This window comes from Hypanus sabinus, chromosome X1, assembly GCF_030144855.1.
Source record: "Hypanus sabinus isolate sHypSab1 chromosome X1, sHypSab1.hap1, whole genome shotgun sequence".
In the NCBI taxonomy this organism is placed as follows: domain Eukaryota; kingdom Metazoa; phylum Chordata; class Chondrichthyes; order Myliobatiformes; family Dasyatidae; genus Hypanus; species Hypanus sabinus.
Window position 1 is genome coordinate 13,569,796 of NC_082738.1, and position 25,151 is coordinate 13,594,946.

The 25,151-nt window shown below is 41.9% G+C and overlaps 2 protein-coding genes across 3 annotated transcripts in view; one reads left to right on the forward strand and one right to left on the reverse strand.

Annotated features, from left to right (window-relative positions):
- LOC132384603 (STE20/SPS1-related proline-alanine-rich protein kinase-like) overlaps positions 1 to 21,321 on the forward strand; it is a 73,651-nt gene extending 52,330 nt beyond the window's left edge. Inside the window, exons 17-18 of the mRNA XM_059955843.1 lie at positions 3,315 to 3,401; positions 21,308 to 21,321. Coding sequence (XP_059811826.1) covers positions 3,315 to 3,353 — 39 coding nt within the window. The 3' untranslated portion in view covers positions 3,354 to 3,401; positions 21,308 to 21,321. The remainder of the gene's footprint in view (positions 1 to 3,314; positions 3,402 to 21,307) is intronic.
- Positions 10,804 to 25,151, reverse strand: part of lima1a (LIM domain and actin binding 1a) — a 137,095-nt gene continuing 122,747 nt past the window's right edge. For both annotated transcript variants that reach the window (XM_059955841.1, XM_059955840.1), the window contains exons 9-12: positions 17,970 to 18,039; positions 16,887 to 16,978; positions 14,613 to 14,746; positions 10,804 to 13,789 (exon numbers count right to left, since the gene is read on the reverse strand). In XM_059955841.1, the coding sequence (XP_059811824.1) occupies positions 12,775 to 13,789; positions 14,613 to 14,746; positions 16,887 to 16,978; positions 17,970 to 18,039 (1,311 nt within the window). In that variant the 3' untranslated portion in view covers positions 10,804 to 12,774. The remainder of the gene's footprint in view (positions 13,790 to 14,612; positions 14,747 to 16,886; positions 16,979 to 17,969; positions 18,040 to 25,151) is intronic.

Below are 25,151 nucleotides of genomic sequence, written 5' to 3' on the forward strand. Positions count from 1 at the left end.
GATACAGCATAGTAACAGGCCCTTCTGCCCCAATGAGCCACACCGTCCAATTACACCCATGTGGCCAATTAACCTACTAACCTGTGCAGCTTTGGAATGTGGGAGGAAACCTGTGCATCTGGAGGAGATCCACACAGTCACAGGGAGAAAGTACAAACTCCTTACAGACTGTGGTAGAATTGAACCTGGGCTGCTGACATTGTAATATTGTTACGCTAACTGCTACACTACTGAGCCACTGGTATTGACAACTTGAGGCTTTTCAATGACAGCTCCTCTGCTCTTCGTACTTGTCAACTCCAACACTAACCAGGAGAAACACACTGATGTTTCCATCTCAAACATCAGGAACATCTGAGATTCAGATCATGTGTCCCTGCCAATGCCAAACCCACATATTCCCGCCTTGGCCAAATTGTCCACCTCCTCCTCCTCAGCCTTGGTGTCTTTGAAAAGCCTACCCCCTCCCAGTCTCTTACTCCGGGGTTGCTTTTGTCAATTGTCAGAGATCCAAACTCATACATTGTTGATTCCAAGTCTGTTGTTCTCTCCCCCTGCCCCATTATTCCGTGCTTACCAACCTTCCCCGCTCTGTGAACTTCAACATTCCCTTTGAAAGCCCAGCCCACAGTCACATACAGCTTTGCATTTGATTCCGTGCCAATATCACCCCACCTTCCTGCCCTCTCTCAGCTGTAATTCATCTCCTTCCTTGAGAACTCACTCCCCAAATCTCCCCTCTTGCTACCTGCACCATTTCTGCACATAATTCTGGAAATTGCTTGGCTGTGATACTATCTTCAATTCCTGTACCTGTACTTCCTGATCTGTGCATTGATAGAAACCCCAGTGCTTATCAGATATCAGAAGGTCTCATAGAAATCTTGGTGCTGGCATGGAGAGATCAATCTACGGCTTGAGCACCAAATGCTTTATACTGTTATCAGAATGGGCTCAGGCTTTGGGATGATAAGCTCCTGACTGCTTGGAAGACTCACAGTGGGCATGGCTGAGTAGCCTCAGTCCAGTCAGCAGTCATCTAAATCTGAGGTCATGAGGGCATTGGCATTGGTGGGGAGGGGTGAGGGAAATGGGATCTTGATACAACAGGAGCTAAGGTACATGGTTGAATTATGCCAAGTGCCTACCCTTTAACTACTGGATTGTTTACTTGGCAATTTTAACCCCAGATTTTCAGCATACGTCAGAATTCTACCCCCAGAACCCCAAGAAGACTGAAAAAGCAAAATGTGCTTAGCCTCTAAAGCTGGTAAAATCTAACCATTACCTAAGGTAAACTTAAAAATGGTTCTGAATTGATGTGCTTTTCTCTTTGGATAATGCCCAGTGTGTGGTCATCGGTGATCATACCTGCAAAGCCAGAGGAGTGACCCAAACGGTAATCACCTGGAATGAAGAGTGTTGAAACAGAATTCAGTTCTTCATGCTGACCGATCTTTATCCGCATTCACAGAATTCTGAAATAGTTCTTTTTTTAAAAAAGAGTGATTTTTGTGATTGTCAGCCAGTATCATCACTTAACTGCAGATTTCAAAGCATGCTACTTTGGCAAGCTCAGTTCCTGCTGGCACCAGGCATCTGCTCAAGGAGATTCCTGGGCACTCGACAGCTTTGGTACTGTCAAGCTGGCCAGGCAGATGATCCAGGTATAAGAATTGTCACCAGCAGCAAACCAAAACACAAAGATTGGGACAAACACCTTGGGTTAAAAATATTTATGTAACAACAGCAAAGAATTTAATTTTTAAAGATAGTAATTCTGTTATTTGGAAACTGAGAAAATTACAACTGCCAGAATATTAGGGCAAGGATTGTTAACCAGTAATTATGGGTTAGTATGGCATGAAAACTCACAAAGACTTCAGCAACAAAGCACAACCTTTTTTGCAGTATTTAACAAGGCTGGTTTGCAAATACACAAATTGATTTTGACTCTGGACAAGGTTGCCTATAGAGTGTGGGGCCAAATGAGTGATAGAAATCTTGAGCCTTCTACTTTAAACTGTGTATCTATGGGAATCGCAAAATTGCTGTCAGTTTCACAGAGTATTGATGGCACACATAGTTGGATTCACCATCATTACTACTCTACAATCCGGGCCATTGTAACCAAATACTCCTCACTCTCCCCTTCAATTGGCATCTAGTTTTACATGATGACTGGTCAGTAAAGAATGGAAAGGAATATTAGCTGGAAGCTCACTCTTCACCCGTCATTCTCCTCACAGGTCTCTGGCTGTGAGGGCTACAGCCCAGATGAAACCAAACTCATTGGATTTGCACAGCTCAGCATGAGATGACAATCCTCCTCAGAAAATGGTACCAAAGAATTCTGAGATGCCTCTCTATCAACATGACCTGAACCTCCACTGCCCTTCCCCAGAGCACTTTGTATGATTCTGTTTAATTCTCATGCTTCAACTAGTCCTTGCATACTATCAATGTAATAGCTCAATATTCTTAAAGAGGAACTTCAAAGACTTTGAAATGACCTAGCACTAGATGACCTAGCTCCACTTCTTAGCCATATACAATGGGCTTGTGCCTCCTTGGATAGAGTCAAGTGTTTAATCAATTGCAGAATTATTAAAGAGGCAAGTTTATCTCCTTCCCTCTTGCAGCCTAGGTTCAGTTTTAAAGTAGGAAAAGGTCTCAGAAAGGGACTGTACTTGAGCCATTTCATCTTGATAATTAACCACCTCCTTTCCAGGATTAGAGCAGTCATACCCTCTTGGCCTGTTCTGAATTGGCATATGAAAATTGTTTACTAGGCCGAATTTTCCTTAGGGGAGATGTACATCTGCTGCAGTACCAATTGGTATTATACTTTTCAATGGTGAGATAACCTAGTATGGCTTAACTATCCTCATACCCTAGGATCTCAGTCACCAATTAAGAATAGGAAATTATTGAGTCAGTGGCATAGGAAGATTAAAGAAGTTTATAAATTGCAGAGAGGAACAGTTTGTAATTTAGTGCCTGCAGCAGTGAAAGCAGTGTGTTTAGAAGAATTATTATCAGTGAGGTAGTTGCCAAATACAATATAGTTGGATCCCCACCTCTCACTCGTTAGAGCAGACTGCTTTAATGAGTCCCTTCTCTGGATTAATTTAAACATCTGCTATCAATGAACCAGATGTTTAGTTTGAACTTTGAACCATGGTCCTCCAGTATCAGGCAGCTTGTTAGTGCAGTGGGATCTGACTGCATTAAGGATATTTGCCCCTTCAGCTCTTCCCTGACAATATTAAGAGGCTCAGCTATTGAAATGAAATTTTTTTTTAAAAATCTAGAAACACACCGCTTTGCCTGCTGCTTGGCTTGGAAGCTGATTTGCCTCGTGTTCCATGGCTGGGTGGATGAAGGACATCTGTTCCATGGTAATAAAGTAGGTACATGTGAGCCAGCTATGGAGGGGAAGCAAAGCTTAGGGGTTGATCTTCCTTTGCTGGTTACAGCAGAATAAGATGCAGGTGCAAAGTAACTTTTTTCAAAATAAAGATTATTAGGCTGTGGGAAGGGTGAGGCCTAGAGGCCTAAAGCTGGGACAATAGGTAAAGGACAGACCCATTCTCAAACTCTTGCTCAAGGACTGGGGTGTTCCCAGAATAAAGCACACACGATTTCTGCACCCATTTCCTTGAACGGTCTTGTGTGTTGGCTTCAGTCCGACCACAATTTGTAAGCCAGTTACAGATATTCACCAAAGTGTTGAACTGTGAGAATAGCAGGCAAACAGTGCCTTTCTGGATTAGACTTGAACTTGGGTAGTCTGCATTCAGCCATGGCAATTTCATACCCAGGAGGGGTGGGGAACTGTGGGTTGCTGAATGTATGCAATGTTCCTGCTCACTAGACTGCCCTGTCCTCAGGCATGAAGTGCCTGATCGATGCAAACAGATCTAGCCCACTCCCTTCTCTGCTCCTAGATCTGTTTGCAACCTCTGCTCAAAGGTTGAAGCTGATGGCTCATGAGTTTGACTCCAGCCTAGCTTCAAATTCCAGGGCAAAAATGTGGCCTCTCCTCATATGGAGGGGAAGGGGGTAGGGGAATAGAGGAAGGAAGAGAGGTCATCTCATAAACCAAAGAATAATGTGGCTTATTTATCAGGAAATTTCAGGCATTGGGAGCTGTAAACCCAGGAAAACAAATTGAGCAGGAAGTATTTTGTGAACTGAAACCTTACAAACCGAGAAGATGCAGGTAAATGGACTTACCCTTTTCCAATCTATTCTCTGGGGTTCAAGGTCAAGGGAGAGCTAAACAAACCCAGAGCTAACAGTTGAAACCTTTCTAATAAACCAAATAAATGTGATAACAATCAGACAAGAATTTTATATCAGTGTTGACTTGGGTGTAAGTGTGTCCCCTCTGGAAAGTACATAATTCCTCTGAAAGCAGTTCTGTCAGTTATTAATCCCCTCAAGAACAATAGCAGGGTTATGCTGTGCTGCCAGGCTTGATCCTAGCTCAGTTCAGTAACTAAATATTACAGGTGGTGGGAAATTTACTCACTGTCACCCTCCTTTAGAGAGAGAGAGGAATAAAAGTCATTCTGGGTTCCCAGCCCAGGTCACCACTCATCAACCCCAGGAGATAATTTCTTCCCCTGTGATTTGTACAAAAACATAACCAGTCTATGTGAACAGGCTTCTATTGCCAGATTGCTTCCTGAGACCCTGCTGGAGGCAAGCCCGAAGTTGGGGAATTGGACCCCCTCACCTTTCACTACCTTTGTCTGAGGTAGGAAGATTAAAAAAGCTACTAGTGCACTATGACAAAGATAAACACTTCTTGCTGTGGCTACCACACGTCCTCAAATAGTCACCAATATACTAGAGCTAATTAACTCAGAATAAACTTGAACTGCTCATTGCCATTAAAGCCCACGGTGTCACACTACAGCGAGTGTGGTTGCTGGATTACAAACACACATCATTCTCCTTGCACTGAAGCAGAGGGCTCTAATCCTGACTAGCTCTGCCTTGTTCTGGCTTCCCAACATGTGCCTAGTAAGAGCAGAGAAAGAAAATGGCAACTTGACTCAGTGTACAGATACCGAGAGAAGAATATCCCTCCATAAACTGCAAACAAGAGCAGGGAGGGGATTATTATTTGTGGGTAGCTGGGTGAGGAGTTTATTTTTTTTTAAAAAAAGGTAAAAATTAGGTTTAAGTTATATGGGGTCACACTGGTATTTTATGAACATTAAAGTACTTGCAAATTCATGAAGTGGGACACAATCTCTTGCAGTGTAGGCCAGTCATGGTGATGTTCAGTTTAAAGCAGATATGGAGCCTGTTTTATCACACTTTATTCTAATCACAAATAGCCAGTAGTATGGGACTAGGACAGTTCATTCATACCCAGAGGAATGAGGTACTACAGGATTGCCACCTATTCAGTTGTGAGGCATGTGTCCAGACAAATACAATGCCAACAAGCCCAGACTTAACATCGCCATTAAACTATTTAGTTTATATTTTAAAAAAAGGAGTGCAAGAAGAATGACTAGGATGATGTATCCTGCTGAAGTTGATGTAAATAATTAGAGGAAATTAAAAATGAGTATGCTGGACAGAACAATGGAGTTGATGTTTCATGTCAATGACCTCTCAGAAAAGGAAGGTGATATTCCCCAAGTGAACCACAGTCCCACACAAACCCAAGAGTATTTGAATTCGGCAAAATACAGCAACCTTAGTTAATGATTGTGGGACCAAGCACAGACATTTTATTCAGTAAGTGCACATGACTGAGGAAAGTGCCTTGTATCACTGCTTTGTGTGAAAGATTTACCTGGTTCGAGATGAGTATGATGGATTGTAAGGATTTATTCGTATACGGGTTTGTGTATTAATGCTGCTGTTTACATCCTATGATTACTGGATATACAGTATCCTCCATGCAAGATTGCAGAAATGGTGACTAATAATTTATTTTAACATTGATGTGAATGTGGAGAATTGTGAAAGGATTCCACCATTTTGAAAATTATTTTTTGTTTAACATTGTAGATTGTGCCAGAGTAACCAACTTGTTGCACTACTGAGAAAGCTCTTCCTATGGCCGTGACAGGTGCACGCATGTCCTTTACAAATAAGCATTTAGCCATCCATTCCATGCTTTGTGCATACATAACACTTACAGGATAAGGTTAATGTATTGCTGGACTGATCTGTTCTCCTGTAACCCTCAGATTTCCAGAAGGTGACAAGATTAAAATTAAGTTCTCCAATGCAGAAGTACTTTATACTCAATTCAAATTGGAGGGGTTTTTATTCCTGGACCTTCTAGTGTGTAAATGAGGCAGCTAATATTTTGATGCAGTGTGGAGACCGTACAGAACCTTCTCTGGTGGTGATAGTTGTGGGTCCTTTATGAAAGTTGATGCTCTGTCATTATCCAGTGCTTAATTAGTGATAGGAGGGGATCATGAAAGCCAAAGTTTAAAAACTTGCATTCCCAGGTTACACAAATGGCACTCTACTTCCATATGGTTCACACTAAAGTCCTCAATAAACCCAGACCAGGACCTTAGGAAGCACCTCCAAACTGGTAGCTAGCTTTCAGAATGAAGACTTTTCCTTTCAAGTTTTATTTCCCTCAGGAATTAAGGAAATATGGCAAGAAAAAATTGAAAAAGAGATGCATCTTAAAAACATACCAAATCTATTGGCAAAGGCAACTATACAAGAAATGGGCACTTTGTACCATAGGAAGAGCTTTCGTGAATCAGTGGGAGTTGAGAAGCAGTATGATTTGTTTGCTCCCTCTCCTACATTCTGAATATGTCACTAAGTAAAGCAACCACAATCCAATTGTTCCTTGTCTCTGCACTACTTAATTACATTCTCACATGGTGAAAATCATTTGTGGTCAAGTATTGGCTCAGCATCACACAGCATGGTTTACCCCCCCTCACTGGAACACTATGACTTTGCAATTACTGTAAATAGTCAGCCCAAGCTTCACATTTATGGCTCATTCTCACACAGTACAAGTATATTTTTAAAAAATCTCACTTTGCTGGTTATATTGTGTATTACTTGTGCATTGCAAACATCAACTTGGCCAAGCCATTGTTCAAGATACAATCTTCTGGATAGCGATGCATTGAGGACACTGATGGCTGTTCAAGTGGATGCAAACATATCTGAAGAGCAGCGAGGTTTATTCCTACAACATACACAATGCCTGCACTTGGGTCATTAATCCTCTCCCTATCAAGAGCAATAGTGATGCATCATCTGGCTGTTCTTTATTTATTGTTTTGAACTTTTTATTGTGCGCAAATTGGCTGCTGCATGTTTACATAACTCAGTTTTTAAAAATAAAAAAGCAATTCATTGGCTGAAAAGCATTTTGGGACATTGAGAAAGCACAATGCGCTAAATTCAACGGTGTTCTTCTGTGCTGCTTAGCATTTTTCATCAATTCAGAGAAGCACAATTGCTGCAATTACAAGATGATCACAAAGAATTTAACCACTCTCAACAGTGCATATAGCCCTAATCAAACAAATTAAGAAATAACAAGGGCAAATAGCTTTCCCTGGGTTGTGTTAATTGAATTCTAGGGCTTGAAGACTCAGAGCAGCAAGGCAATTTAGCAAGCAATGCTCCCACCTTGCTCCAATACTACAGCCATTCAAGAAAGCAATTAATCAACTAGTTCTTCAAAACCAGTTTAAGATCTATAAATTAAGGTGTTACAAGATCAGAGATGGGCCCTGTTCAGCTTGGTTTGAAGAGGAGCTCAAAGTAGTGGGTAAAGCAACAGACCATGTGAAAAGTCTTACAACAGAAACAGCAGGGAAAGCCTTTGACCAACTGGGGTCAATGACTTGGTGTCCCAGTCATCAACTGTGCACCAAGAACTAAGTGGGAGGTGGTCAGGGTACTCATTTAGTATGTACTTCTGTGTCAGTCATAAAAAGATGGAAAACCATGCTGCTTCTTCCCTTCCCACTGCAGGGGGCAGAGGAGAGCAGGGAAGAGAAGAGTGGTTTATAAAAAATAAATTTGAAGTTACAAATGAGAGGAGAAGTGGTAGATTTAAAGTAGTCCAGAATCTCAAAATGGTCATAATAGTTGAATTTAAAACTATAATACATCAACTTTGAACAAAGAGCAAACAGCATAGGAGAGAGAACATGTGCAAGATTAGTTAAGTTAGCATAATACAATGACCATCAGACAATCATGGGGGGGGGGGGGGGGGGGGAGGCTAGAAAGAGAGAAAGAAGAATTGAAAAAACAACTATCACAGACAGCAACTTCACAACAGCATTTCCAGAGAAGCAGAATATCCTGATTCAAACAGCCAGGTGACAAAAAGGATTTAACATTATATTCATCAACTAGGCATACAAAGTGCTGAATATAACCAAATAAATATGGACTTACGACGACTTTGCAAGTCCATACTATACACACAAGGGCTAAACACAGCTCTGCAAGATCTAGCTGAGACTGAGCTTTATTAAACAAGATATAATGATCACAACTGGATTTCAATATAGGGTAAAGCAATTAATGTAATATTCAATGCTTAAGCTTGTGATTAGTCATGTTATAAATATTAAATAAAGTAATATTAGTTAGTGTACCTTTCTGATGTCCTGTGATGGCTGATAAGTACAATTACATTTTCAGTGATTTGGCTTATTAATTTATTCACACTGGTTATAGACAATGTAAAAAGATGCAGAGTTTGGCATCTTGTGAACTTTGAATATGAACTACAAACAAAGAATGGGGAAAAGCTTGCCTTTTGGTCATTAATGGGATGGTTTAAACTTATAGGACCTTACAACACAGTACACACCTTTCAGCCTAGTCATCTTCCTGTTCTTCACATACACGTAGTACATCTGAGTTTTCCTTAATCGCACTTGCCAAGACCTTCTCATGTCCCCTTCTAGCTCTCCCAAGGCCATTCTTTAGCTCCTTCCTAGATACCTCATAACTCTAGAAACTTGAGAATTGCTGACACATTCCAATTCTACAGTAGGAAAGGAGGTAACTTTTTGTCCCAGACATGATAAATATCCTTGTCTTCCTCTTTCTGTCCCCCCCCCCCCTCACTTGTAGGTTTTCTAATGACTGGGAGTGACATTGAGTGATTACTTGTCAAAACAAGCTAAAATTGAGGCACAGACAGGCACTGTTCAGAGCAGCTTGGTTCAAAATATTGTGTTACTCCACTACGGGAGACACAGGGTCAGGCGCAATAGTGTGTCAATGATTCCAGTTTAGTGTTCCACTACAGCACATTGACACGAGTTTTCTCTACAATAGCTTTTAGTACAGCCACATAGTACAGTATAAACTGCACTGTAAACTTTCTGGAATACAAGTTTTTCAAAAAGTAGAGAAAGCTAACATTGAGATTAGTAAATGATTGGTCATGCAATGGACAGTGATATCATGTACTTCTGTATAAAAATGTCACATTTGCATTCTTTGAAATCTCATTACAGCTGGTAATCTGTTCAATGTGTCGATGTGCAATCTGTGCAATGACCATTGGGGTTTGATCTCCTGGGAGCACTGTGTACCAATGTAGCAGCTGTGACTAGAAGAACACATTGGACAGTTCAAATATTTACACATAGTACAATTATTGTTGTCACCAGAATTTGGGGAGAAGTGGCATTTGGGTCTCAAACTATTTAACTATCTCTTGGGCCCAGACCCCATTTGAGTGGGAATGATTGAAGTCATTTCATTTGGGTGAAGAGTGAAGGATTTTTCATTCCAAATAGGAAAGCCCCACAGTCTTAAGTAGCAAAGTAAAACGTAGTATTTTTCAACTCAAAGGAATAATTAAGAGTATGCTCAAACATTAATCTTCCAATGATCTTGCCCATTTCCTTTACACTCTGAAAAAGACTTGGTACGACTTAATTATTACATTTAGAGCATCACATCAAATCTTTCTGGAACACGAATCAGAAGCATCTTCATAATTGGAGCATTAAGACCACAAGACACAGGAGCAGAATTAGGCCATTCTGCCCTTTGAGTCTGCTTCACCATTTCATGGTGCTGATTTATTATCCTTCCTAACCCTATTCTGCCTTCTCCATGTAACCTTTCAAGCCCTGACTAACCAAGAACCTGTCAATCTCCACCTTAAATACACCCAGTGACTTGGCCTCCGAAGCTGTCTGTTGCAATAATACCACAGATTTACCACCTTCTGGCTAAAGAAACTCATCTGCATTCTAAACTGACATCCCTCTGTTCTGAGGCTGTGCCTTCAGGTCCTCACTTCCCCCACCACAGGAAGCATCCTCTCCACATCCACTCTAGGTGTTTCAACATTCAATAGGTTTCAATGAGATGACTCCCCCCCCCCCCTTCTAAACTCCAGCAAGTGCTGGCCCAGAACCATCAATCGCTCCTCATATGATAACCCCTCCATTCCGAGAATCATTCTCGTGAACCTCCTCTGAACCTTCACCAATGTTAGCACATCTTTTCTTAAATAAGGGGCCCAAAACTGCTCACAATACTCCAAGTGAAGCTTCACCAATGTCTTATAAAGCCTCATCCTTGCTTTTATATGCTAATCCTCTCTAAATAAATGCATTTGCCTTCCTCACCAACTTAACCTTCAAATTAACAGCATTGTGCCGATTTCTGTGGGCCAATGTGCTGTTGCCTGGGGCTCCGAGCTTATTACCAAGAGGTGTTGGAGATGTGTGGTGTACCATGCTCAGTGTCAGCACTGCATCCAAAATGAAAAGATATTCAAGTACAATAAACTTTATACTGAAGAGATTTTATTACATGCTAAACAAAGAAATCATGTCACAAACAACACACAAGTGTAGGAACAATTTTAAAAGAAAGTCAATAGTGGTCGTCAATCCTTTTACTCCAAAAGTCATTTTGGATGTTTCTTCAGTCACTTCCAGTTTCAATGGGCAAGAACTAAGCTAAACTACCTTATGTTTTTGGGATTATGTGGGAGGAGTTTCTGCTTGGATGAACGGCACAGAAGTCATCCCCCAGAGAAGTAGTTTGTGTGGACTCAGTTACCAGAGAGAGGTCTAGAGTCAGAACACACAGCATGTTCCAGTTTAACACCAACCCCACAGATACTCAGCATCAATATTTAGAGAAGCATAGTAAACGGGGACATTTGGGCTTAACATGGTGGAGTCAGTGGAAATCTATTTACCATCAGGCTATCTTAATGTGGACACTCAGAGCAAGTATTCCCCCACTCTTACCACCAACATCCTTACAATGGAAGATGGGGAAAAAGTCTTTACAACTTGTGCAACATTTGGAATTAAGAATGCCATGATTGGCAGTAGCACACACAAAATGCTGGAGGAACTCAGTGGGTCAGGCAGCATCTATGGAAATGAATAAACAGTTGATGTTTTGGGCTGAGAGCCTTCATCAGATTGGAAAGGTAGGGAGATGCCAGAAGATATTCAATAATAACTGTTCACCTGCAGTAAAATGAGAAACATCAAATGCAATGTAATAAAATGACTGACTTTACCTGAAATTGAAAAAAAAAATCCTTAAACCAAATCAAGTGCCAGGAGGCTGTAGTGACACATCCAACACATACCCAGAAAACACAATTCAGCATTGTGCAGCATTAGTGTATACCAAAATGTCAGAATATTAAAACTGCAAACCATATCACATATCAAATTCTTCACTTCCCATCTAAAATCAAAAAACACTTATTTTCAGCAGCATTCTGTCCTCGAACATATGCTGTACATATATAACATCAAGGTACAAAATCATAGAGATTGGGGAACAAAGGCAGATTGACTGAAGACTAACGTCAGGTTCGCAGCCACAACATTACTGCTCAAGTGGTGTATATTCGAATGCCCCATTTACATCTTACTGGAATTAGATGCACAACTTTGACACGGTGAAGACATCAAAATGTCATGGTTACAGCTTTGAAATGCCAACATTGGAAAGGCTAGTTGGTCACACAGAATATTTGGAGCCCAGTCCTCATGTCACTCAACGATGAGTGATGGATCTCTCCAGCTCTCTAGCCAAACACATTCAATCCAGCAAAATGTAAAAAAAAAGCTGATAACCTCACTTCGAGAACAGGGGCTGGATAATAAGAAACAGCTACCTTCAACATTGGCTAGTTTTTGCTCCTTTATCATTTATAGTCAAGTTGCCTTCAGTTCTTGAAGGCATCATTTTTTGATAAGCCGAATACATCCTTTCTTTGATAGATATTGGGAGACCACTTGGAAGTGTGCTAAAGGAGTGCACCGAATATAATGTGGGGTAGGAAATGTAGGAAGCTATATTGTTTTGAAACTAGATTAGATCCTACCCAGCAGGTGGGTGGATGCTGCCCCAGAACCCAGGCCTGAATATTGGAACCTGAGTGCAGTTTAAACTGACAATTCCATAATCATTCTTTTCATACGCTTGGATCTTTACAATATGCACCTTTTAGGGTTAGCAACTATAACCAGTTGAGAGGAAATAGGACTCATAGCATGTCCAAGCAGAATCTTCAGAGTGGACATTAAAAAAAAATACAGCAATGTGGCTATTACTTGCCTCTTACTCCAAATAGAAATCAATTTACCAAATTTTTCATTTCAAAATAATGTTCCCACCAACATAGACACTTGAATAAACCACTTTGCAGCAGGAAGGTCTGAGCTGATTCTGACTTCTAGAACCCACAAGGCCAGTCACCAATTAAAATGTAAATCACCATATCCACAGCATCTAATCCTCATCTTCATAATATCTATTTCTCTTGATTTGTTCTTCAACTGACAGTTCCTCGATTGCTTCCACTTCATCTTCATCCTCCTCTGAAAAACCAATGTCTTCCAGTTTTTTCTCATACTCAGGAATTTGCTCATTTGAGACAAGACTGTCCCCTGGGGTTTGCAGGGAGCCTGACTCATGCCTAGATATCTGCTCCTTATCCTTTCCAAGGTCAGTCTCCCCAGCCACTTCTTTGAACTGATCTTTCTCTACAGGTGGATAGTTGTCACTTTGGACTTCTACCCCCTCTCCAACCACCAAATTACTCTCCCCCTCAATCTTGGCTGGTGCTGGCAGCTCCTCTTCATCTTTCACACTTTGTTTCCTCTCATTCTTTGGTTCAGTCTCCCCCTCACCTTCCTTTTCTTTAGTGACTACCACATCCTGGACTGCACTCTTGGCGGGCTGGGCATTCTTCATTGGCTCCTTAACAGCCACTGGTTTCAGGGGCTCGGCCACGCTAAATGGTCTCCAGCGCTCCTTCAGGGAGGCACTTCTCCTCAGTCTGGAGCCGTTGACAAAATCTGAGTTTCTCCTGGTGGTCTGCTGTTGGTCATCCTCTGGAGGCCATTTTGGTTTGTTAACTCTGATACCCTCTTCAGTGGAACTGGTCCCTTTAATTCCTGCTTCAGTGGGTGGTGGCCAAGCTATTTTTAGCCTCCTTGTTTCCACAGGTTTCTCCACTTTTTCAGGTGAAGGACCAGAAGCCAAAGCCTCCATGCTGGCAGCCAGAACCCCTACCTTGGCTATAGAAAGCTCATCCACTCCAGAGCCATCAGCCTTGGCCTCCAGTTTATCCAAGGAGTCTTCACTCTTGCTTTCCATGGGGTCACCCTCGTTTCTGGTCATCCACAACTCTTTGTGGGGTTTGTGGCCAAATCCCTCATCATAATTACCTTTGGACTTGAAGAGCTGACTGAAGTGTGGCTTGCAGTAGACACTCCCATGGAGGGAGGCAAAACTCCCAAGGCTGAGCAAAAGAAATATAGAAACATTTAAGGCATCTTGCAAACAAGGACTCGGAGACCATGTCTTGGTCAAACATGTATCACCTTTAAATGCAGGCAGAGAAACACAGAAAGAAAGACAGCAGCATTATAAGGCTGTGTGTGGCATGTGGCCAAGTGGTTAGGGAGTTTGACTAGCGATCTGAAGGTCGCTAGTTTGAGCCCCAGCCGAAGCAGTGTGTTGTGTCCTTGAGCAAGGCACTTAACCACACAATGCTCTAGTCCACCCAGCTGAAAAATGGGTACCGGCAAAAAAAATGCTATAGGGGTCAACCTTGCGATAGACTGGCGTCCTATCCGGGGGGGGTGGGGGGGAGGCTTGTACTCTCAGTCGCTTCACGCCACAGAAGCCGGCATAAACACCGGACTGATGAGCCACAAAGGCTCGGGACAGGACTTTGATTAAAAGGCTGCAGTCTCAGTGGTGTTGGTTAACCAGTGGGTTTAGCAGACATTCAAAATCCTCACTTTCCAAGATTACCCCTTCATTCACCTCTCCCCCTCCTAAAAAAAAACAAAACTTTGTTTTATGCTTCGTTCCTGACTTCTAAAAGAACCTTGGATTTAAATACTAGAATCCAAGTCCCACTGAGCAACAACTGACAAGTAAAACCAGAAACACTGGGGGTACCCAAAATGGTCACTGCCATTTGCCTGGAATTCAGCCCAGATCAGGAGGTTCACGGTGACCCTTTGTGCAAAGTTTACCCATACATAGAAGGGTGGGGTTGAAAAGAACAGATTTTGGATTACAACTGAGGAGGAAACTAGAATCAAAGGTCTCACCTGAGTTTCATGTTACAGTAACTACAACGAAAACAGACGTTGTGAAAGACCTGTTGGTTTGCGACCAGGCGCTCCATGGGATAGACCGTCTTTTGGCAGGTGACACACAACTCCCTAGCTGGGAGTTGGAATTTCTGAGAGCCAAAACAAAAAATAAGGCACTAGTTATTAAATGAAAATTGTACAAATGGCAAAACAATTTTGAAATGTGACAGAACATTAGGATCAAGTGGCACTGCTTCACATACTCAAAAAGTCAGAAATCAGAGGGGGAACCTGGCCTGGAGAAAGTCAGCAGCAAATACTTGAGCAAATGACAAGGTCACTTTTGGATTTTGTAGATTCAGTTTAGACTATAGTTTTAATGTTTTCTCCGAACAGTTTCCCCAAGCACAAATTAGCAGAATGGGGACAGGAAGAGGAGGAATAAGGCAACATCTTCAAACAAAAGGCATTTACAGCAAGTGAGAATAAATGAAATAGGAACAGGCTGTTAGACTCTTTATGCCCGTTCTGCCATTTACCTCAGCAACACTTTCCTTTGTTGACCCTACATCCTTCAATTCCCTTAATATACAAACATTGATCTCTCCCCCAACATACTCAATGATTTATAAACACGAGATTCACAGCTCTCCTGAAGGGAGTACCAAAGATTCATTACCCTCCCAGAAGTCAACCCGGCGAGAGAGTGACATGATTTCAGAATGTTGTTGAGTTTAAAAAAGCTCACTTAAACCAAACGTTGGTTTAAATTCAATTTTAAAGACTATCAAGTTTACATCACAGCTTACACAAGATGTCCTTTTTTTTTAGGGTGGGGGCTGCTATGGAAAACTTTTTTTAAATTGATGCTGTACCCAGGACCCCTAAACTTTGGATGGCAGCACTGTTACACTCTTGACACCAAGTTGCCCACATGTCATAAATAATAATGACAACAGTAGTTTCACACCGCATGCATTTTAAACCTCATTACAAATGCAAGACTACAATCCTCCTCTCCCTTCCCAATAGCAACACACCCATGCATTTCAAGCAGAGTTTTGGTTAAAATATGTGATTAACCAAAGCAGGACAAGAGCAGCATATTGCTCAGACATTAACTTAGATCAAGCAATTTTTGTTAAAGTTAAAAAAAAAATGTCAAGTCTCTTTATAAAGAGCAAACAGAACCTCATATCGGAGAGAGAGGAATTCAGAGAGAGAAAAGGGATACTTCAGGAACAAGTAGAAGCTGAAAAATAGGCAAAGAAATAAGATTAAGCAGCAATATAATCAACAGTAAAAGGAAGTTAAAAGGTTACAAAGTTTATAAATGCACTGATTCAATAACAAAAAGAGACTAAGCAATTCTTCATGCTTTGCCCTCATCTTAACTGTTCAAAGTCAAACTTTCAACTGTAATCGCTCCAAAAAAATTGATTCTAATCATTTTAGATATGAAGAGCTAGCAATATACTGAATATTTTCAATATCAGGAGAGCCAAGTAGATATTCTGATACTGAAATTCTCCTTTAAGAAATTAGCCTACTTTAGAGGACTGAATAACTTGACCACTATAGATAGCCATTCTCTGTTTGGATCTTCCATTCAGATTAACAAGGTGACAGATGTGGTGGTAAGTTCATCATATCTTGTAACCATAGCACCCAGTGCCTGAGAGGCAGCACACAACCTCGATGAAAGATGCTTCATGCTGGGACTCCTTGGATGCTGAGGAAGCCATGTCCAGGAGTCAGACTATTTAAATTGCTAGGAGCTCATCTCCTTATCCCACTGACAAACTTGGAGACTCAAAAGGTCTGGTACTAAGATAATGGATTTGTTAGTGTGACTATAGATAAACAGGAGCAGCACAAAACTGATCAAGGCTAGGAACATACCAGATTTGATCTCACTTCTCATCCAAACTAGCTGATCCTGGGTGCTGCAAATTATTTCAGCTACCCATGAGATGGGAGAAAGCATTCTAGAGGCAGCAGAGTTCCCATTCTAGATCATAACCATTTTGAAAAGCTAAATTCAATAGTTTCTCTCCTCTTCATTCCTCAACCCTCACCGCCCATGGTTGTCCCTTGTCAACTAGACTCACATGGAACAGAGGGCCACCTGTGCAGATGTGGGAGTAACACTGGTGCAGTGCGGACAGGAACTCTTAGCAGGGAAATAAGCAAGACTAATGAAGAGGAATTTTTTTTTTGTGCCACTTGCCAGTTTTGTGAAGTTGAAAGTGAATTATTTAACAAGCTGAACCTCTAGAGGATGCCTACCTTAACAGATTTGGCTGGAATGTTTTGTATTTCCATGGTTGGTCTTTGTGCCTTGATCCCATCAGCTGAAAGCTTTGGCATCCCTTCATTTTCTATATTAACATTTGACATTTAATAAAATATTAAAAACATGAATTTGAACCATATACTGTTAGCTGTCAGTGCAAACACAGGAGCGATGTTTTGTATTTTGTTTGAACTGCAAACATGGCATCAAAACCTCTAGTAGGTCACCTACTGGCTGGAAGTGGTTGTACAGATGCACCTCCATACAAAACACCAGGCAGAGTCAAGCGAGACCCACCTCCCACAACCAAGGAAGCAGCCAGCTGAGGCTTATACTCCAAGATACTCCAAATAGTCTGCACAAGGCAAGGCTGGAGCTGGAGGCTTATCTTTTAAAAAAAAGTTTTTCTTTTAAAATACAAGGTTTTAAAACCTGAGACTGCGGATGCTGGAATCTGGAGCAACAAAGAGTTTTCTGGAGAAACTCAGATCAGGTAGCATTTTCAGCAATTGTCAGTTAGACATTGCATCAAGAACTCTAGTTCTTCCAGCAGACGGATGGTGCCCAAAACCACATCAAGATTTCTTTAAGAAAAAAGTAAAATATTTAAAGAAACACATCAAATCAATGAAATACAATTTAAAACATTCATATAATAAAAAGGGAAAAATATTCTAGCCTATTCCATCTCAGCCCCAAGAGGCTGGATGAGGTTGGCGGCAATTTCTGCCTGCTCTAGGATGAGAGGCAGATTCTCTAATGTAATACAGTGGAACCTCTGTGCATTCGGAGTTTACAGAGCCCAATGACTTAGTGGAGAGACAGATACCACTTGGCCCACCCCAGGAGCCAAACTGCTAATGGCCCAACAAGGATTAGCTCCCCGACCTCAGCCAAGCACCATTTGGCCCACTGATCTCCAATATTTGGAGAGCAAGCATGTTATTCCCCCAGGGAAGACTTGGCAAAAATTCAAGAGTTAGAAAGGCTGCCAAGCCACATCTGAATGACACGTAAAGGTAGCTCTGGTAAATGGAAGAAACACGCAGGTAGAGTGCAAGTGTAGTGTGCCTCACCTTGGGTATCGAGTTGTCTTTCAGAAATAGAACTTTTCCAAGAACGGGAAGTGCTTTCAATCACAGACCCCTGAGACAAAATAAAGAAAATTATAAAGCTGCATTTTCCAGTTTACTGAAAAGAAACATGAAACAATGATAGAAAGATCTTCTCTAGGCAAATTTTCAAAATAATAATGCTGTAATTGTTTTGTCTATTGAGGTTTAAGCTTTGCGCACAATTTGAGAAACAACCTTGAAGGGATGAATAGCCTGCTTTAAAGAAAAATTATGCTCCAGCACTCTAGTATCAGTCCTTAATTACTGCAAAGATAATGGAGGTGGGAGGGATAATCACACCTACACTTATGAATCACAAGAAGTTGGCCTCACTCAAAGCAGCTGATTTAACTGGAAGCCCATCCACAACCTGAAATATTTGTTTCCTGATCAGTGTCTGCAGCATGTCATTTACAAAATGCAGCATAGTCACTTACCAAGGGTCCCGTGACCACACCTGCCAAGCCCATAGTGCCACTGCATAAATAGCAGTAGGTACATGGGAAAGCACTAAGCTCTCCTCCATGTCACACACCATTCCAACAGTACCCTCAGGTAAGCAGACAGCTGCCAGTGTCAGATCAATGCTACCTTTATGGGCAAGCAGAGATGTACAATAAACATTGGCTTGGCTTGTAATGCTCTGATCCATTAATCAATAATGAAATATCTAACATAATTCACTAATCTTATGCTTATAAGCAGTGTAGAAGGGCATTTACCCCTCATACCTGCTCCCCCACTAACGGCTGATCTACTACGTCAATCTTCTGTACTAACCTATGTCCAATTCCCACTGTGTGAACATTTATTCACCTCTATCTTCAACACCCTCAGCAACTGAGCCTCTTGGGGAGAATTCCAAAAACTCACAGATCTACATAATTCGAGCAAGACACCTCAGCTATTGTCCAATCCTGCTGCTTTTCAACCTGGTCAGTGTTCTCACACCTTGCTGGATCAGCAGACACCTTGATTCAACCAGCTACCCTTGCCCTACCCCACCATTCATCTTCTGATCATTAAGCAATACAAGCACTTAGAAAAGATTGAAGAACAAGTGACGCGCAGGTGCGTGACGTAGCGCGCCAAAGGTTTAAACAAAAAAATAGACCACCGTATACAGCAGCCATCAGAGTGGACTGAGGCAGAGTGGGACGGCTTTGGCTCAACAGGCAGAGGCGAGGTTTGAACGGGGCACGACTGCGCAAGCGCGTAAAAGTCGGCCTCAGATCAGCAGGAGAATTTAAAAAGTGAGCAGAGGCTGAGGACAAGCTTCACTCCAAGTGAGGTAAGGCTGGATAAGCTCCTTTAATTTATCTAATTAGCTTAGGAGTAGGTAGTGGAGGCAGCAGTTACGGCAGTTGTGTGTAGTTTGCAGTAGGGAAGTCAGGGCAAGCACAATTGTCCTTGATGACTACACCTGCAAAAGGTGCATCCAGCTGCAACTCCTGACAAACCGTTAGGGAACTGGAGCTGGAGCAGTCGGGAGGCAGAGTCAGAAATAAACAGGAGTTACAGGGAGATAGTCACCCCTAAGAGGCAGAAGACAGGAAGCTGGGTGGCTGTCAGGAGAGGGAAGGGGAGTAGACAGAATGAACAGAGCACCCCTGTGGATGTTCCCATCAATAATAAGTATACCGTTTTGGATACCGTTGGTGGGGACGACCTACCAGGGACAAGTTGCAGTGGTTGCATCTCTGGCACCGAGACTTGACCCTCAGCTCAGAAGGGAAGGAGGGAAAAGAGGAGAGCAGTAGTGATAGGGGATTCGATAGTTAGGGGGACAGATAGGAGGTTCGAGATGGAGAATCCCAGATGGTCTGTTGCCTCCCTGATGCAAGTTTCCACGATATATCTGATCAGAAGGAGGGTGAGCAGCCAGATGTCGTGGTCCATGTAGGGACCAATGACATGGGTAGGAAGAGTGAGGAGGTCCTGAAAGGTGAGTTTAGGGAGTTAGGCACCAAGTTAAAGGACAGGACCTCCAGGATAGCAATCTCAGGATTACTACCAGTGCCACGTGCAGGTGGGTTTAAAAATGGTAAGATAGTGCAGATCAACACGTGGTTAAAGACATGGTGCAGGAGGGAGGGCTTTAGATTTATAGATAATTGAGCAGTTTTCCAGCGAAGGTGGGACCTGTTCCAGCAGGACAGTTTACATCTGAACAGGAGGGGGACAAATATTCTTGCAGGTAGGTTTGCTAGAGGCTCCAGTGGATTTAAACTAGATACAAGGAGGGAGGGGAATCAGAGTGTAGGAACAGATGTATGGGGGAAGGAAGAAAAAGGATGGTAAAGTTGTTTGTACTGTTAGAGATAAATAGAGAGGAAGAGGTGGAGAATTTCTTAAATGCATTTATTTTAATGCTAGGAGCATTGTAAGAAAGGTGGATGAGCTGAGAGCGTGGATCGATACCTGGAAATATGATGTTGTAGCTATTAGTGAAACATGGTTGCAGGAGGGGTGTGATTGGCAACTAAATATTCCTGGATTTCGTTGCTTCAGGTGTGATAGAATCGGAGGGACAAGAGGGGGAGGAGTTGTGTTGCTTGTCAGAGAAAATAATACAGCGGTGCTCTGGCAGGATAGATTAGAGGGCTCGTCTAAGGAAACTATTTGGGTGGAATTGAGGAATGGGAAAGGTGTAGTAATAACATAGTAATATTACAGACCACCTAATGGGGAGCGAGAATTGGAGGAGCAAATTTGCAAGGAGATAGCAGATACTTGTAGTAAGCACAAGGTTGTGATTGTGGGAGATTTTAGTTTTCCACACATAGACTGGGAAGCCCATACTGTAAAAGGGCTAGATGGTTTGGAGTTTGTAAAATGTGTGTGGGATAGCTTTTTGCAGCAATACTGTTATGAACGTGCCACAACTCTGAGGGGCCGAAGGGTACAAAGTAGCCCCCTCCTTTGTGAGAATCACAAGATCGCTATTAATTCGGGTCTGGGACCCAGGAAATGATAGACACGCAGAATCCTCAATGCTTGGAATGTGTCCTGGGCCTCCGAGACACAAAGCCATGGATAACGGCCAATATCTCTTGGAGACGGAATTGTGTATTGAGTACTGTACCATTCATTGAAGCCCTCAGGGGATGACCAGAGTGGGCTGGTTGAGGGATGGCATCATCCCAACCTGATTGACATCTGAAACCCCGTGAGTAAGGATAAAAGAGGGTCTGGGGAACAACCCCTTCAGACGCACCAGGAGAAACACTAGAAATCCCGTGACAGCGTTTAATAGCGACAGCTGGTGGTAACTCATGTGTGTGTCCATCCTTGCCCAGATGACGAGTTTTCCACGGAACGGCTTAGCTAAAGGACCGGCTACACAAACGGAACTCTTGAAGGATCAACATCATAAAAAGGAAAAGCCGGCAAGTTTAAAACATCTGTCTCTCTCCAACCAAAGGCTGCAGCCTGAATGAGCTAGTGACTTTTATATTTCCATTGGACAATACATTATCCCCTAGACAACGATAGAGCTCATTTCTTATTGATTATTATTATACCCGCACTTTTAGAGTTAGTATTGACGACGTATATTATCTGTATGTTTGCACTGATATTATTTTTGTGTATTTTTACCAATAAATACTGTTGAAAATAGTACCATCAGACTTCAACGGACCTCTCTATCTTTGCTGGTAAGTGACCCAGTTACGGGGTTCGTAACAATACATAGAGGTACCAACTAGAGAAGGGGTAGTGTTGGATCTCCTGTTAGGGAATGAGATAGGTCAGGTGACAGAGGTATGTTTTGGGGAGCACTTCGGGTCCAGTTATCACAATGCCATTAGTTTCAATATAATTATGGAGAAGGATAGGACTGGACCCAGGGTTGAGATTTTTGATTGGAGAAAGGCTAACTTTGAGGAGATGCGAAAGGATTTAGAAGGAGTGGATTGGGACAATTTGTTTTATGGGAAGGATGTAATAAGAGAAATGGAGGTAATTTAAAGGTGAAATTTTGAGGGTACAGAATCTTTATGTTCCTGTTAGGTTGAAAGGAAAGGTTAAAAGTTTGAGAGAGCCATGGTGTTTAAGGGATATTGGAAACTTGGTTTGGAAAAAGAGAGAGATCTTCAATAAATATAGGCAGCATGGAGTATGAGGTGCTTGAGGAATATAAAGAATGTAAAAAGAATCTTAAGAAAAAATTAGAAAAGTTTAAAGATATGAGGTTGCTTTGGCAAGTAAGGTGAAAATAAATCCAAACGGTTACTACAGTTATATTAATGGCAAAAGGATAGTGAGGGATAAAATTGGTCCCTTAGAGAATCAGAGTGGACAGCTATGTGTGGAGCCAAAAGAGATGGGGAGATTTTGAACAATTTCTTCTTCGGTATTCACTAAGTAGAAGGATATTGAATTGTGCAAGGCAAGGGAAACAAGTAGGGAAGTTATGGAATTAAAGAGGAGGAAGTACTGGATCTTTTAAGGAATATAAAAGTGGATAAATCTCTGGATCCTGACAGGATATTCCCTAGGACCTTGAGGGAAGTTAGTGTAGAAATAGCAGGGGCTCTGACAGAAATATTTCAAATGTCATTGGAAACAGGGATGGTGCTGGAGGATTGGCGTATTGCTCATGTTGTTCCATTGTTTAAAAAGGGTTCTAAGAGTAAACCTAGCAATTATAGGCCTGTAAGTTTGACGTCAGTGGTGGGTAAATTAATGGAAAGTATTCTTAGAGATGGTATATATAATTATCTGGATAGACAGGGTCTGATTAGGAACAGTCAACATGGACTTGTGCGTGGAAGGTCACGTTTGACAAATCTTATTGAATTTTTTGAAGAGGTTATGAGGAAAGTTGACAAGGGTAAAGCAGTGGATGTTGTCTACATGGACTTCAGTAAGGCCTTTGACAAGGTTCCACACGGAAGGTTAGTTAGGAAGGTTCAATCTTTAGGTATTAATATTGAAGTAGTAAAATAGATACGACAGTGGCTGGATAGGAGATGCCAGAGTAGTGGTGGATAACTGTTTGTCAGGTTGGAGGCCGTTGACTAATGGTGTGCCTCAGGGATCTGTACTGGGTCCAATGTTGTTTGTCATATACATTAATGATCTGGATGATGGGGTGGTAAATTGGATTAGTAAGTATGCAAATGATATTAAGATAAGTGGCATTGTGGATAATGAAGTAGATTTTCAAAGCTTGCAGACAGACTTAGGCCAGTTAGAAGAGTGGGCTGAAAGATGGCAGATGGAGTTTAATGCTGATAAGTGAGGTGCTACATTTTGGTAGGAATAATCAAAATAGGACATATGTGGTAGAGTATTGAAGAATGCAGTAGAACAGAGTGATCTAGGAATAATGGTGCACAGTTCCCTGAAGGTGGAATCTCATGTGGATAGGGTGAAGAAAGCTTTTGGTATGCTGGCCTTTATAAATCAGAGCATTGAGTATAGGAGTTGGGATGTAATGTTAAAATTGTACAAGGCATTGGTGAGGCCAAATTTACCTGGGTAAATGTAAATGTTACCTGGGTTTCAGCACCTAAGTTACAGAGAAAGATTGAACAGGTCAGGTCTTTATTCTTTGGAGAGTAGAAGGTTGAGGGGGGACTTAATAGAGGTATTTAAAATTATGAGGGGGATAGAGTTGACGTGGATAGGCTTTTTCCATTAAGAGTAGGGGTGATTCAAACAAGAGAACATGAGTTGAGAGTTAGGGGGCAAAAGTTTAGGGGTAACATGAGGGGGAATTTCTTTACTCACAGAGTGGTAGCTGTGTGGAATGAGCTTCCAGTAGAAGTGGTAGAGACAGGTTTGGTATTGTCATTTAAAGTAAAATTGGATAGGTATATGGACAGGAAAGGAATGGAGTGTTATGGGCTGAGTGTGGGCCAGTGGGACGAGGTGAGAGTAAGTGTTCGGCATGGACTAGAAGGGCCGAAATGGCCCGTTTCCGTGCTGTAATTGTAATACGGTTATAAGTGATTGGCATTAAAAACTGACAAGAAAGGAAAGCTAGTTAAATATTGGCACACTGAGATCATTCTGCAAGCTAAAATTCATTAACAGGTTCTATTTTCAAATTAAGTTGTGCATGAAACCAGAGTGGCCAGGCATTGCAGAGACTGGTCAGAGATGTGAAACTGGTGGGTCACAGTAATCCCCAACTTAGCACCCAACTTCAAAATAGTTATTTGGAAAAGCAGTTTCACTAAAAAATTAGCAGGCATTACAAAGCCTACCATAAACCCTCTGATTCCACTCAGTTACTTTCAAAGTTCTCCACGATCTTAAAAGTTAAATTAAACAGGTAATTAGTGTAGTCATGTGAGAAATCACACCAAAAAAATCAAATTAGTTATCAAGAGCTACAAACAGCAGCATCATGAACCCCTTACTTCAGTGGTTGGTAAGTTGATGGAGAAGATCCTGAGAGACAGGATTTATGAATATTTGGAGAGGTATAATATGATTAGTAATAGTCAGCATGGCTTTGTGAAGGGCAGGTCGTGCCTTACGAGCCTGATTTAATTCTTTGAGGATGTGACTAAACACATTGATGATGGTAGAGCAATAGATGTAGTTTATATGGATTTCAGCAAGGCATTTGATAAGGTACCCCATACAAGGTTTATTGAGAAAGTAAGGAGGCATGGGATCCAAGGGGACATTGCTTTGTGGATCCAGAACTGGCTTGCCCACAGAAGGCAAAGAGTGGTTGCAGACAGATCATATTCTGCATGGAGGTCGGTCACCAGTGGAGTGCCTTGGGGATCTGTTCTGGGACCCTTACTGTTTGTGATTTTTATAAATGGCCTGGATGAGGAAGTGGAGGGATGGGTTAGTAAACTTGCCGATGACACAAAGGTTGGGGTGTTGTGGATAGTGTGGAGGGCTGTCAGAGGACATTGATAGGATGCAAAACTGTGCTGAGAAGTGGCAGATGGAGTTCAACCCAGATAAGTGTGAAGTGGTTCATTTTGGTCGGTCAACTATGATGGCAGAATATAGTATTAATGGTAAGACTCTTGGCAGTGTGGAGGTTCAGAGGGATCTTGGGGTCCAAGTCCAAAGGACACTCAAGGCAGCTGTGCAGGTTGACTCTGTGTTTAAGAAGGCATATGGTGTATTGGCCTTCATCAATCATAGAACTTAATTTAGGAGCCG